Source organism: Phacochoerus africanus, chromosome 15 (assembly GCF_016906955.1).
Source record: "Phacochoerus africanus isolate WHEZ1 chromosome 15, ROS_Pafr_v1, whole genome shotgun sequence".
Classification (NCBI taxonomy): Eukaryota; Metazoa; Chordata; class Mammalia; order Artiodactyla; family Suidae; genus Phacochoerus; species Phacochoerus africanus.
In genome coordinates this window covers 11,880,141-11,894,951 of record NC_062558.1, presented here as the reverse complement: position 1 = coordinate 11,894,951, position 14,811 = coordinate 11,880,141, and the positions used below count along the sequence as shown (strand labels likewise).

General features: G+C 44.6%; 1 protein-coding gene across 2 annotated transcripts in view; it reads left to right on the top strand.

Annotated features, from left to right (window-relative positions):
• Positions 1–10,272, top strand: part of NUGGC (nuclear GTPase, germinal center associated) — a 51,962-nt gene extending 41,690 nt beyond the window's left edge. The window contains exons 15-19 of one of the 2 annotated variants that reach the window (XM_047760898.1): positions 1,151–1,292; positions 2,644–2,752; positions 3,376–3,512; positions 5,738–5,828; positions 9,711–10,272. In XM_047760898.1, coding sequence (XP_047616854.1) covers positions 1,151–1,292; positions 2,644–2,752; positions 3,376–3,512; positions 5,738–5,828; positions 9,711–9,856 — 625 coding nt within the window. In that variant the 3' untranslated portion in view covers positions 9,857–10,272. Of the gene's footprint in view, positions 1–1,150; positions 1,293–2,643; positions 2,753–3,375; positions 3,513–5,737; positions 5,829–9,710 lie in introns of those variants that run through there. The other variant, XR_007132235.1, reaches the window with a different exon arrangement.
• The last annotated feature ends 4,539 nt before the right edge of the window (positions 10,273–14,811 follow it).

Genomic DNA, 14,811 nt, shown 5'->3' with positions numbered 1-14,811 from the left:
CCTGCGACATGCTCCCACCTGGAGTGGACAGCAGGGCACATCCTTTCACAAGGCCCCCTCCTTCCTTTTTCCTTGACCTCCAATCCTTTTCTCCATCAACAGAACCTCCTAATCCCCAGCCTGTTGCCATCTCCCTCCTTCACCTCCAGCACTGCAGCTGGCCCACCTCCCACTGCTTGAGCCAGTCTACCTACCTTTGCTTGATTCTTACTCAGGGCCTCCTGCCTCCCCCGCAACCTTCTTTTAAATTTGTCTGGGATCCTCCCATTCCCCCTACACCCATTCACCTATTTACACCCACTCACCTATTTACACGTCTGCAGGGTAAACTCCAAATTCCTTGGAATGGCCTTCAAGACATTCCACCTGCCTCCAACCGGCCTTTCTCGTCCCCCCGCCCCCTGTTGCCCCCCTCCGCTGCCAGCATCGACCCCCTGGTTTTAATCAGCCTGGGGGGTAACAAAGGTAACAAAAAGCAACTGAGCTGTACCAGGGAACTGTGCTAAGCACTTTGCTTGCATTATGTCATCGCATCTTCCAGACAACCCTCTGAAGTAGCTCCTGCCATTTGACAAACGAATAGACTGCCACTGGGAGGAATCCTACAGCTTCCCCAGTGGCATCCAGCTCCTAAGGAGGGAGCTGGAATTTCAAGCCTCTGCCCACTCTCTACGAATCTGCTGCTTCTTACTCCTGGGATGTTCTGAAACTTAGGTCACGTGTTGTCCCTATGGGGAAGGCCTCCTCCTTCTTTTCATGTCCCTAAAATCTTACTTATCCTTTAAGGTGTAGTTCAAGTCCCAATGCACCCTTTTAAGCAGGAAACCATTGGCAGTGGAAAGACTGAATTTTGAGGTTAAGCAGATCAGTGTCCGAGGCCTGGTGCTGCTACTTACTAGCTGTGTGACTTTGAACACATTAGCAGCCGTCTCTGAATGGTTTTCATTCGTAAAATGGGCATCGCTTCACTGACTTCATGGGTTTTAATGTCAAGCACAGTGCCTGGTGCATTATAGGAATTTTAATTGTTAGATCTCATCCTTCCCTTCTCTTAAGAGTGAATAAAAGGATACCAGCCTGTTTTCTCTTTGTTTTAACCCCACAAGAGCCATCATTGTCTCTTAATGTCTTATACGACTTTCTTCTGTAGCTCCGGGAAGCCCACAGATGGTTCAGCTTTGATGCCTCACATAGATGCTTTTAAGTACTCTCTGCAAGAGAAGATGACGGAAATTGGGATAAGAAATGGCTGGAAGTATGACAGCTGCAAGAAGAGTTTCCTGGTCCAGGAGGTAAGACTTGTAAAGTGAAGAGGTGGTGAGGTTGGCTAGTGGTTCCCTACGATTTTGGAGATTTGCCTATTTCTCCCTCCTTGTTTCCCTGGAGGGTGCAGGGTCTGGGCCCTGCAAGATACAAAACATAGTGAGACGGGGGAGAGAGAAGTGGTTCTGAATCTGCCATGGACGTACCAAGATTTGTTCCACTGAGAAGCAACCAATCATGACTGGTGAGGTTGTCAAGTCCACTCAATTCCCAGGAAGAATCTTCAAAGCATGTTTAGTTGTATAAAAATCTGATTCCAGTTGTAACATTCTCACTGACACCTTTATCATTTTTGCCAATATCATGACGTACTATCCACAGCAATGAAATTTAAAGAAGTGTCATATTTTGCAGATCGCTTTTCAGTTCTGAGTACGCACACCTGTGACTCATTTTCTCCTAGGCTGCCTTTGTCTGTTTGGGCTGCTATCACAAAATATCATAGACCCGGCAGCTTATAAACAGCCGAAATAAGTCCTGGAGGCTGGAAGTACAAGTTCAAGGCGCAGGCAGATCTGGGGTCTGGTTGGGCCCACTTCCTGATTCATGGGTGGCTGTCTTTTTGCTGTGTGTTTACATGGAGGAGTTCTGTAGGGTCTCTACTATAAGTGGAATCTTCCCAATGGGGAGGGCGCCCTTCTCAAGACCTAATCAGGGACTTCATCACATTGGGACTTCAGATCTCAAAACAGGGGGAGTTTCCATTGTGTCTCAGCGGGTTAAGAACCTGAGTAGTATTTATGAGGATGCGGGTTTGATCCCTGGCCTTGCTCTGTGGGTTAAGGAGCCAGCATTGCCCTGAGCTGCAGCGTAGCTTGCAGATTTGGCTTAGATCTGGTGTTGCCATGGCTGTGGCGTAGGCTGCCCGCTACAACTCCGATTCAACCCCTGGTCCAGGAACTCCCATATGCCACAGGTGCGGCCATAAAAAAAGGATTCAACATAGGTGTTTTGGGGGACAAGACCATTCAGTCCACAGCACAGGCCCGGCCCATATTACACGGTACCACTAGAGAAATCACCTGCGCCCCCCACGCCCACCCCCAAGAAGCCCTTCACCCGGCGTATGTGCCTGAGTTCAGCTCTGCAAATAGTAAACGAGTTGTGTGAAGAGCCAGGCACTGTGGGAAGCACTTTGGGCTATAAAGATGCTTAAGGTAAAGTTGCTGCCTGTGAGAAGCTCCCTGCCTAGATGTGAGGAGACGTGTGACCAGCCAGTGGTAACACAAGGCAGAGGAAAGCATGGCTGCACACAGGACCCCCAGCCTGCTTCTCTTAAGGGATTGTCACAAATGGCCTTTTGTTAACGTGGCTTCTCAGATAAGCGCCATCCTCGGAGGCCTGGAGGAACACATTCTGAGGAAGAAGAGGAGGATTTATGAGTCTCTCACCACCTCTGTGCAGAATGACCTGAAGCCCTGTTATGAAGGTGGGGGCCTGAGGGCCACATTTCTGCCTCCCCTGGGGTCTGTCAGCACCTTCAGCATCCTTGTCTGCTGCCTCCCACACCCCAACATATTGTCCTCCTGGGTCCTCAGCCCCATAACACTGTGGGTTGACCAATTAGAACCAAACAGTTGTGAGCGTGTGGAGAGAGATAAGTCGACGACAATTTTTATCTGTGTGTTTCCAGGTCTTTCTGTCCCCTCTTTATTTAGAGGACTTGCTTCTCCTCCTCTGCGGCCTCTCAGCTCCCTAAACTCTAAAATCCACTGTCCAATTCTCATTCTCTTTACGTGTTTGGAAACTCCCTTTCCATCTCTTTCTTATTGTGGTGGTTCCATTGTTTTTTGGGGGGTGGGGGCGGGCAGGGGAGTTTGGAGTTTTGCAAGCTTCTGCTTAATTCGCTCATTAGGTTTTCTAACTGAAAATCATCTAAGTATTGAGTTTTTTTTTTGTATCATGTTATTCTATTGCCATGTGGTAGATAATGGTGCTGCATGTATGACTATATATAAGTGTGTGTATATAGTTTGCTTGCCTTTCTTTCTGATGCTGAAGATTCCTAAGCAAGTCCTTGCTGTGATGTGACTATGGCTATTGTTTTTGCAGAGGCAGCTCAGATCACGGGCAAAAAAGCGTGTGAAAGAATGAAAGATGTCATCAGAAGAGGGGTAGACCGGCAGGTGGCTGAGGGCATGTTCGAAAGGGCTCAAGAAAGGATGCAGCACCAATTTCAGCAGCTGAAGGTATTATACATCCATGTTTGAACTGGGTCCCCAACAGACTCCCGGGGGGAGCACAGGAAGCAGGCACAGAAGGTGCTTGGGCTCCCATAGAGATGGATGCCTTCCAAAAAGTGGCCTCAACTGAGGCCCACGATGCTGGAAGGAGGCCAGTCTCCACGTGGCCTCCCCCAGCACTGCTTCCACCAGACGGGTTTGGGCTCCTCCCTGGGGCTGTGATTCAGAAGTGCAGCCCCTCCAGCTGTCCCCCGCGTCTTTCCTTTTTACTGAGTCATCGTGAGGACAGATGTCCTATCTAGAGGGGATCCTAAGCTCTTCACAAACAGGAGCGCATTGAATCCCCAGCAAGGCTGTGAGGTAGGTCCTATTATTGTTCCCATTTTTCAGATGAGAAAACTGAGGCAGAGAGTAATGACAGAGCAGGGGTTGGGGACCAGGTGACCTGGTTCCAGCAATAGCATAATCTCAAGACCGATTTTTTTTTTTTAATGAAAGTAAATATCTTGCCTTCATAAAATATCAGTTGATAAATGCCAATCAACTATTATAGGTCAGTCTGTTACAATACCTGGCATAGATTTAGGTGTGATTCTATCTATCTCAGAAATAGTTCCTAACAGTTTCCTTGAACATAAGTGCTTCCGCCAAGTACACCTGGACCATCTTGTCCCAGCTCTGAGTCTCTCAGCTTGTTGCCGTTGTCCCCAAGTAATATAAATTCTTTGTTTTAGTCCAGGCTACTGCTGGCCCCTCCCCGGCCAATAGAGTTTCTGAATTTGTCAGCCCCAGTCCAGGCTTAGCTGACCCCCTCCTATTCCTGCCAAGGAATCTGGCTCCTTGCTATTTCCCTCTACGTGTGAACCAAGGTGCTTCCCAAAACATCTCCAATCTGCTCCTGCTCAATCGCCTCTTCTCCCACCACTGCAGTTTTGAAAAGTGCTTTTCTCCACAATACGAAGCTTGTCATTTCTCTCAGACCCGGCTAAGAGCTGTCTCACTTACCAGTAGCGGTTTAGTCCTCATCATCTGACATATTACCACTGTCTGCAAACACCTGCAGAAAATCCACCAAACTCTACTGCTGCCAGTCTCCACTGAGTACAGAAAAATGGGACCCATCAGCTGCCCAAGAAAACAATTCCACTAAAAAATGAGTACCATATCGCCCATGTACCAATGTATCTTAAATGACAGAAATGCAAGAAGTTGAAATGGGGCAAGATCACAGAGGGTTCCCAGTCCCTGAGCTCACAGACAAGGAAGCTGAGGCCAAGGTTGCTCGTTACCGGTTATTAGTACAAGGCTCATGGATGCATCTGAGACTACAGCTTCAGGTTCTTGGCCCGTGCATTAAAGAAAAGAGCATAAAACTTGGAGGTAGGAGATCTAGGTTCAAAACTAGGCTCTGTCAGGCTAGCGGAGGGTCAGGTATTTTTCAAAGGGAGGCAAGAGATGGTTAGAAGAGAGAAAATGGTTTTAGTTGCTCAAAGGTCTGAGAGTAACAGGAAGACATTTCTTAAGCAGTTGGAAGGTACATATGATATATATTTACAAATGCTGTTTTCTATTTATTTAATTTAATTTATTTATTTATTTGCCATTTCTTGGGCCACTCCCTCAGCATATGGAGGTTCCCAGGCTAGGGGTCTCATCAGAGCTGTAGCCACCGGCCTACGCCACAGCCACAGCAATGCCAGATCCCAGCCGCGTCTGTGACCTACACCACAGCTCACAGCAATGCCAGATCCTTAACCCACTGAGCAAGGCCAGGGATCAAACCCACAACCTCATGGTTCCTAGTTGGATTCGTTAACCACTGCACCATGACGGGAACTCCAACAAATGTTGTTTTCTAAAAGCAGGCAATCACCATTTACCCAGTGACTAAATGTATGGTAGGACCATGGGATGGTCACCAGCACTTTTCCTCTTTTTCCATCTCTGTGGTGGCTGTTCCCCGGACCCTGCCCTGCCTTCCAGCTTCCCCATTACTCCTGATTCAGTCATTCAGCACCAGAGGGACCATCTCCATCAGTCTAGGGAAGGAGGTACTGAGGCAGGTGCATTGTCCTGATGACTCTGGCCATCCAGGGCATCCTCAAGGAGCCCACTCTTGGACTTGACTTTGATCTCATCAACCTCAGTCTCTATACTCTCTGGTTGTGGGGGGGGGGTGGTGTCCCTTAGGCTGTGCCATCCTAACAGAATGACCATCCTTTGTCACATAGAATGGAATCACGGAGAAGGTGAAGGGCAGCATCACCACCATGCTGACCCTTGCTTCGTCCCAGGGGGATGGACTCTACAAGGAGCTTGCAGGTAAATACGTACGACCTTTGCGCAAAGGGGGGTGGTGCCAGCAACCGCCCTCCCCCCACAGCTGTAGTTGCTCTTTGCTGGATTTAAAGAAGCCTAGTTAGGAAGAATTTCCAGGGCAAGGATTGAAGATAATGATGATTGTCACTGCCCCTCCCCCTCTGCTGAGCACCCAACTGACACCAAGCATTCTGTTCGGGTTTGTGCACATGTCTCATCAAATTCTCACAGTCACCCTCAGGGGTAGGCATTCCTGCTCCAGTCTGTAGATGCAAAAACACAGATTCAGATAATGTGCCCAGGATCCATAGCTGGAACGTGACACATGCAAATCCCTCCCTTTTCCCTGGTGTCTCCAGAAACCTGTTCTTTGAAGTTGATACCTTTCCACGAGAAGCCTCGTTTTCTGGCGGTGATAGAGAAGGTCTGTCTTCATCCCCCAAGAGCCTGAGGACCAATACCAGCTGCATGTGGTACAGGCAGTCAGCAGCCCCCCTGGCAGAAACTAGAATGCATAAAGTGGTGTGTACACAGCAACTAGGCAGTTTCTAGCAACATTTAAAATGTGCATGCCCTTTGGCCCAGCAATCCTGCTTCCAAGCATTTATGCCCTGATATCCTCATACATGGCAGAGTGGCATGCGGACAGAGTTATCCGGGGAAGCCTTGTTCGCAATGTCAAAAACTGGAGCAACTCAAAAGTCCATCCCTAGACTTAGATCTAGGTCTTGACTTACTAGCTTTATAACTAGTGGAGGACCTGCAATTGGTAAAAAGAACAAAGCAGCTTTATATGTAGCTGTAAGAAACAATCTCTTAGGTAGATTATAAAGTGAAAAAAAAGTGTGCAATGTGTTGCCACTTGTGAGAGGGGAGAAAGGAAAAGGGTATGTATGTGTTTGCTGTGCAGAAAAATCTCCGTGGGATGCACAGGAAATGGTCACACTGGTTGCCTCTAAGGAGGGGAAGGGGAAGGCTGAGGGATGGGGAGGGCGGAGACTCACTTTTCACTGGGTCTTTTAGGGTTTTTTCCTAAAGTTTTTTTGGGGGAGGTCTTTTTAGGGCCACACCTGCAGCATATGGAGGTTCCCAGGCTAGGGGTCGAATCAGAGCTGCAGCTGCCAGCCTACACCACAGCCACAGCAATGCCAGATCCGAGCCATGGCTGCAACCTACACCACAGCTCTCAGGCAAGGCCAGATCTTTCACTCATGGAGCGAGGCCAGGGATCGAACCCACACCAAAGAAAAAGCCACATTCCTGCTTCTAAATATCTGTCCTGCACTTTCTTTTGAAATCATCATTACCCCCCAGTTCTGGCTGGTGAGATAGTCTAACCTGCTCCCAGTGGTCTCCAGGAAGGAGCTACAGCCCCTCACACTGTAATTTATTGGTCTTTCTTATGACTTTCTGTACCAGCCTTCACGGGAACCTGTTTTAAGATTAGAGTCATCCAGCTACGTCTCCTTTAAAGAACGTCCATCCGCCAAAGGGCTTCCGACTCTCCAGATCTCACAGGCAGAAGATGCCCCTGAGTTTGATGTAAATTGTTCCGGGGATAGTTTAAGACCATCTCCTTTTTCTTCCCATCAGCAGTGAATATACAGCAAATGTGCCAGGTCCCAAAGCAGTCTGAAACAGTGCCTGCTCCAAGTCTCACTTGGTTGGCAAGACAAGACATGCACCAATATAAATCACAACAGCAGATACTGTGCCTTCTCTCCTCGAGAAATTACAAACCCTCCGAGGTGCCCGGCAGTGTTCTAAGTGTTGAGGATATAGCAGTGACCATTACAAACAAAACTCTTCACCTTCAGGGAGCTCACAGCCCAGTGGGCAGAAGGCAGGCAGGGGGCAGAACAAAGAAAGTGTGTGACATGCATGATCCATGCAATGGAGAGAAAAAAAAAGGGGGGGCAGGGAAAGGGAGAGAGGGGGCTGGGAGGAGGGGACAGGGTGCCCATGGAAGGTCTCCTGGCGAGGGTGATGTTTCAACTAAAACCTACAGGAGGTGCACACTTGGGCACCAGATTGTTTTTCTTGCTGTTCAGAAGAAAGTGGTTATTCAGGCCTGGGACACTCGGGTAGCTTCAAGTAAACTGGGCCCTGGGGTGGAGCCGGGAAGGATACATAGGAGCGAAGAAGCAATGAGAAGAAGGGAGAACTTCCAGACTCAGGACCAAGATGAGCAGACTCAGGGTTCTGACTCCCTTCTCAGTCCTAGGTCCCATCTCTGGCCAGCTCAGGGTGTGTGAGTCTGAGTTGTTATCTGGGGCATGTAGGGCCAAGGGGGGGTTGGAGAGGCTTTTAGGGGCAATGCTAGAGCCAATGCCAAGGTCAGTCTGAAGTGTCCCTTCAAATAGGACTGTATTTGTCAGCATTCTCCAGAGAAACAGAATAGGGTGTGTGTGTGTGTGTGTAACTACACACATATATTTGTATATATTGTGTGTATATATACTTATATATATTCATATACTATTCATTTTAATTGGCTCATCAACTATGGCAGGTTTGCAAGTCTAAAATCTAATTAGGAATACCAGTAGTCTGGAGACTCAGGAGAGTTGCAGTTCAAGTCCAAAAACAACCTCTGGAAAACGAGGAGGAGCCAATGTTACAGACAAAGTCTGAAGGCAGTTTGATGGAGAATTCCCTTTTGCTCAAGGGAGACCAGCCTTTTATTTCAGTGGGGCCTTCGACTGACTAGATGAGGCCCATGTGTGTTGTGGAGGGCAATCTGCTTTACTCGGAGTCCACTGATTTAAATGTAAATCTCATCCAAAAATACACTCACATAAACATCCAGAATAATATTTGGCTAAATATCTGGGCACTATAGCTCAGACAAGTGGACACATAAAATTAACCATTGCAAGGATACTGTTTGATTGCAGATCATGGGCTAAAACTCTGGGATGTTAAAACAGAGAAAATTCACTTAGAATGGAGGTTGGGGAGTGCCCATCATGGCTTGGTGATTAGCAAACCCAACTAGTAACCATGAGGATGTGGGTTTGATCCCTGGGCTTGCTCAATGGGTTAAGGACCTAGTGTTGCCTTGAGCTAGGTCATAGAGGCGGCTCGGATCCTGCATTGTTGTGGCTGTGGGTAGGCTGGCAGCTATAAGTCCAATTCGACCCCTAGCCTGGGAACCTCCATGTGCCAGGTGTGGCCCTAAAAAGACAAAAACAAAAACAAAAACAACACCAAAGAAATGGAGGTTGGCTGGGAGGAGAGAGGTTGTAGAAGGAGAGAGATGCCTGGAGAGGACTTTGCTGGAGGGGAGGTTTGCTGTGGAGTGTGCACTATCTCCTTCCACCGAGCACTTGTGAAGTTTTAGGAAAGACCCAGTGCTTTTCCAGACCATTTTCTAGATTTTTTTTTTTTTGTCTTTTTAGGGCTGCACCTGGCATATGGAGGTTCCCAGGCTAGGGTTCCAATCGGAGCTGTTGCTGCCGGCCTATACCTCAGCCACAGCAACGCCAGATCTGAGCCACATCTGCGACCTACACCACAGCTCATGGCAATGGGGGATCCTTAACCCACTGAGCAAGGGCAGGGATTGAACCCACAACCTCATGGTTCCTAGTCGAATTCGTTTCCACGGCGCCACGACGGGAACTCCCCCAGACCATTTTCATGGGTAGGTTTTGTGGGGTTTTTTTTGAGGGTTCTCCCTGTGCTGTGGTAAACTTTAAGGTAAGAGCAAGAACACCTGGTTTGATGGGGTTGTTTATAAGACACATTGATGGACTGTGTGATCTCAGAGCTTCATTCTGGAGCTCACAGTCTGGGGCAAGCAACCCAGTTCAGAACAGCATTCTCAGAGATGTGTTTTCTGGGGACATTTCTGAAAAGGACATGCTTTCTGCTCTTCCCTAGATGTCAAAAGTGAATACAAAGAGATGGAGAAGCTGCACAGGAGCCTGAGGGAGGTAGCGGAGAATGCAGTGCTGCGGAGGGGCATGCAAGATTTCCTTCTGAGAATGTCCCCCAGCAAAGCTGGGCCCCCCCAAACATGGACTTGATGCTTGGAGCTTAGCACCAGGGGTTGGAATCCAAGCCTGGAGACAAATAGTCAGATTTACTTCTGTTTATTAAAACCTAAGAAAGGACCTCTCCCAACTTTGGGGGCTTTCTAGACAACAGAGATGCAATATATTGTTACTTCTGGCAGAAGCTGAGGACTGAGCAACATCATTTCATTTTTTAATTCTATAACCAAAAAAGGTCATCTTGAATCCCTTACGGAGTTCCGAAGCTTTAGGGACAGGAAATCTGTGCTTCACTGAAGACAAATATCTAAACATCGAAAAACTTATACATGGAATCTAAAATGTGATATAAATGAGCTTATTTACAAAACAGAAACAAACTCACAAACCATAGAAAACAAACTTATGGCTACCAAAGGGGGAAAGGGGGAAAGGATAAACTAGGAGTTTGAGATTAGCAGTTACAAACTACTACATATAAAAGAGATAAACAGCAAGGTCCAAATAAGCATAATGGGAAAAATGCAAAATAAAGCTTTAGGTACCCAGATCTATTTCTCATTTTAATTCTGATGAGACATTGTGTCATGGAAACAACATGGGTTGTTCCATGAGTTGAGAGCCAGGTGGATAAGAAACCTGGCTTTACCACTTCTCAGGACTGTGATCTAAGACAAGCACGCCTCAAGCATGTTGATCTCAGGACTCTCCACTCTTAAAAATCATTGAGAACCCTATAGAGCTTTTGTTGATGTGCGTTATAGCTGTTGAAATTTACTGTATTCAAAATTAAAATGAAAAATTGTAAATAATTATTTACTAATTCATTTTAAGATGAAAACAATAAACCCATTACATGTTTTTATAAATAAATATTTTTATGAAAAAAAACTATTTTGAAAAATTTAGTGAAGAAGAGTGACATTATTTTAGACGTTTGCAAATCTCTTTAATCTCTGACTTAATAGAAGGCAGCTGGATTCCCTTATCTGTCTCTGCATTCAATCTGTTGCAGTATGTCTTTCTGGATGACATATATGGAAAAAAAATACAGTCTCACAGATATAGTGTTGGAATATGGAAGAGTATCTTAATAGACTCTTCAGATCATTTCTGGATATTCATCTCTGTTACTACAATCTTGACAAGTGGTAGTTTCTTAAGGGTTAGTTCAGTGTGGAATCAAATCATATTGGTGAATTTTTTCATATCCTGTTGCATTAAAATACATTTCCATCTCATATTTTGAATGTATCTTTTACCAACTGTGGCATTGGGCATTGGTCATTTTGAAAATTATCCTTCACTGGATTAACCAGTTCTTCTAAATGTTGACACTTCATTATATAATGCCTCAAATCATATTTGTAGATATCTCCACCAGCATCACCAGAAAAGTTGTGAAGTATTGGGAATCTATCAAGCTCATGGTGGAAGATACAAGTTGTATAAAATTCCACTTTTTCCTGAAAGCTCAGCTTATCATTGGCAACAAAGACTATCAGTTGTTTTCTTTGAAGTGATAGGTTCATTTTGTTCATTTTCAAGAAATGTCCACCATGATGGACCTAGAAACTATCATGCTAAGTGAAGTCAGCCATACAATGAGATACCAACATCAAATGCTTTCACTGACATGTGGAATCTGAAAAAAGGACAGACTGAACTTCTTTGCAGAAGAGATGCTGACTCACAGACACTGACAAACTTATGGTCTCCCGAGAAGACAGTTGGGGGTGGGGGGATGTGCTTGGCCTGTGGGATGGAAATCCTGTGAAATCAGATTGTTACGATCACTATACAACTACAGATGTGATAAATTCATTTGAGTAATTAAAAAAAGAGATGTCCACCATGTAACTAAGTATGATTAGCCATAATTTGATGTCAATTGTTATTTCAAACAAAAATGATGTCCCATGAAAATAATGTCAAATTCAGCTCACAATTGAATCATACAAGTGCTTTTTCCTTGAGGCTAGAAGTACTCTGTGTTCTCCCCATTCTGTCACACCACAAAATTAAATGACACCTATTTAAGGGTCAACAATTAATAACTTCATAACATACTGTTTCATTAAGAACATGAAGTGAAACTTTTTTTTTTAACTGCAAGTGCAGTATAATGAAAAATACAAGTTACTAGAATAACTTGGTGCCACTGCCTTCATTCATGCTAAGGTTCAGGTGGTTTAACTACCTTTGCTTTTAAATCTTTAGTGAGAAGTTCAACATGACAAAAAAAAAAGGCAAAAAAATCTTAATGTTACTGTAAAAATAATTCTACCTAGCAGACCCCAGAGGTATTTAAAGAACCACTGAAAACCACGGTTTTATTTATTTATTTATTTGTCTTTTTTGCCATTTCTTGGGCCGCTCCCGCAGCATATGGAGGTTCCCAGGCTAGGGGTCGAATCCAAGCTATAGCCGCCAGCCTACCCCAGAGCCACAGCAACGTGGGATCTGAGCTGCATCTGCAACCTACACCACAGCTACTGGCAACGCTGGATCCTTAACCCACTGAGCAAGGTCAGGGATCGAACCCGCAACCTCATGGTTCCTAGTTGGATTCATTAACCACTGAGCCACAATGGGAACTCCCCAGAACCACTGTTTTAGAAAATCATTTAAACTCCCTGAGCTTCAGGTTTTTTATCTGCAAAATGATGATAATAGTAATACCAACCTCAAAACTGCTAGGGTGGTCAGGAAGTTCCAAATAATGCTTTCAAAGTACTGACACATAGTACTTAAGAGTACTTGATCAATGGTTATTACCTGGAGACAGAATAGAAGTAACACAGTTTAATGACTTGTTTATCAGGAGACTTGGGTTCCAATCCCGGATCTTCCCAGTATTAATATGACCTTTGGCAATTCCTTAACAACTGTAGGATTTCATTGCATGGATTTAAAATCTTTTGTGTCTTTAAAATTCTAGGATTTTTAAATCCTTCACTTTTTGTTTTGATGGTTTGTTGGTTTTGCCTAAGTAAGAAAAAAAAATGTTTATCCATGTAGGTGGGTCTTGGTGCTTCCTTTTCTTTTTCATTTTATTTTATTTTTTGGGTGAAGGAGAAAAAGATAGCTTTAGTGCTTTTTCAGGCAAAGGGGGCCCCAGCAGGCCAATGCCTTAAAGACTGTGCCCCCACTTTTTCATTTTAAAATTCTAAACACATACAGTCCCATTGCAGTTTGTATAATTTCACTTTTTATATTCAAGTGAGGAATGTGGAAGAGTTTCACTTCCAGCCATGATAGAGTAACAGGGACCAGATTTACCTTCTGGCCTTAAGCCATTAAAGAACCAAGCAAGATTTATGAAACAATTTAGTTTTAAGATATGAGAAGATAATCAGTGCAGGACAATGATCCCTGCAAGAAGGGAGACAAAATAGGTAAGCTCTACAATTGCCCATCCTACTGCCTGAATACAGTTTCAAGGCCACAGAACAGGAAGAAAGAACTGAAACAGAGCCTCAGGTCTCCCTGAGTTGAGACAGAGTCCAGAGTTTGGGAAATCCAATGTGGTTAGAATTCACAGGGTGGAGTACCTTGGAGAAGATAGATATACAGAGAGAAAGCTTCAGAGGTATGAAGCATGTTTCCCTTGAATCTTATTTCTTTGTCTTTTTTTTTACGGCCACACTGGTAGCATACGGAAGTGCTGGGCTAGGGGTCGAATTGGAGCTGTATCTGCAGCCTATGCCACACTGTATCTGAGCCACATCTGTGACCTACACTGTAGCTTATGGCAACACCAGATCCTTAACCCACCAAGTGAGGCATATGCTAGTCAATGCTCATTTAAAGTGTTTCCAGAAAGAACCACTGGAAAGAAGCAGGCAGAAAAACCCTAAATCTCACATCAAGCTAGGGTAGCCCGGGTAGAAAGGCCTTCTTATATATGGGGTGTCAAGTAGAGTTCTCAGAATAATATTGCCTTACTAATGGGGCCAAAATAGTCCTAGATTAAAGGTTGTTGTGTACCCACCTGACAAAGTTTAAAAACAAGCTCCAGAAGATCCAACTATTTCCAACTAACTTAACTATATTCCAGAACAAAATATAAAAGCATTCAAAGGAATAAAAAAAATTCCAGCCCCCCCAAAATGGAAATTTTACAAAGTAGGGCATCAAAACAAAAAGCACCAGACATGCAAGGAAGCAGGGAAATACAACCCAGAGTAATGGGAAAAAAACAATGGAAGCAGACCCAGAAATGACACGGGTGATAGAATTAGTAGACAAGGATATTAAAATGGCTATTATAAACTTACTCCAAATGATCGAGAAGGTAGGATAAAACATAAACACTGTGAGGAAAGAAATGAAAGAAACAAATAAGAACCGAATCAAACTTCAAGATAAAAATTCAACATTCAGCTAGATTAACATCAGGAAAGATGCTATAAAATTACTTTTTAAAGAAAAGGTAAATATGTGAGGTGATGGATGTGTTAGTTAACTTCATGGGGGGAAATTGTTTTACGATGTATATGGATATCAAACATCATGTACGCTTTAAATATCTTATAATTTTATTCATCAATTATACTGCAGTAAAGCTGAAGAAAAAGAGCAGATTAGTGAGCCTGAAGATATCAAAACAGAATATAGTCAAAATGAAATAGAGAAAGAAAAAAAAAAAAACAGAAAAAAAGAGGAGTTCCCACTGTGGCTCAGTGGTTAACAAATCTGACTAGGAACCATGAGGTTGCACGTTCGATCCCTGGCCTTGCTCTGTGGGTTAAGGATCCGGTGTTGCCATGAGCTATGGTGTAGGTTGCAGATGTGGCTCGGATCCCATGTTGCTATGGCTGTGATATAAGCTGGAGGCTACAGCTTGGATTAGACCCCTAGTCTGGGAATCTCCATATGCCATGGGAGCGGCCCTAGAAAAGCCAAAAAGCCAAAAAAAAAGCAAAAAAAAGAGAGAGAAAAGTGTCAGTGAATTATGGGACATCATAAAGCAGCCTAAAATATGC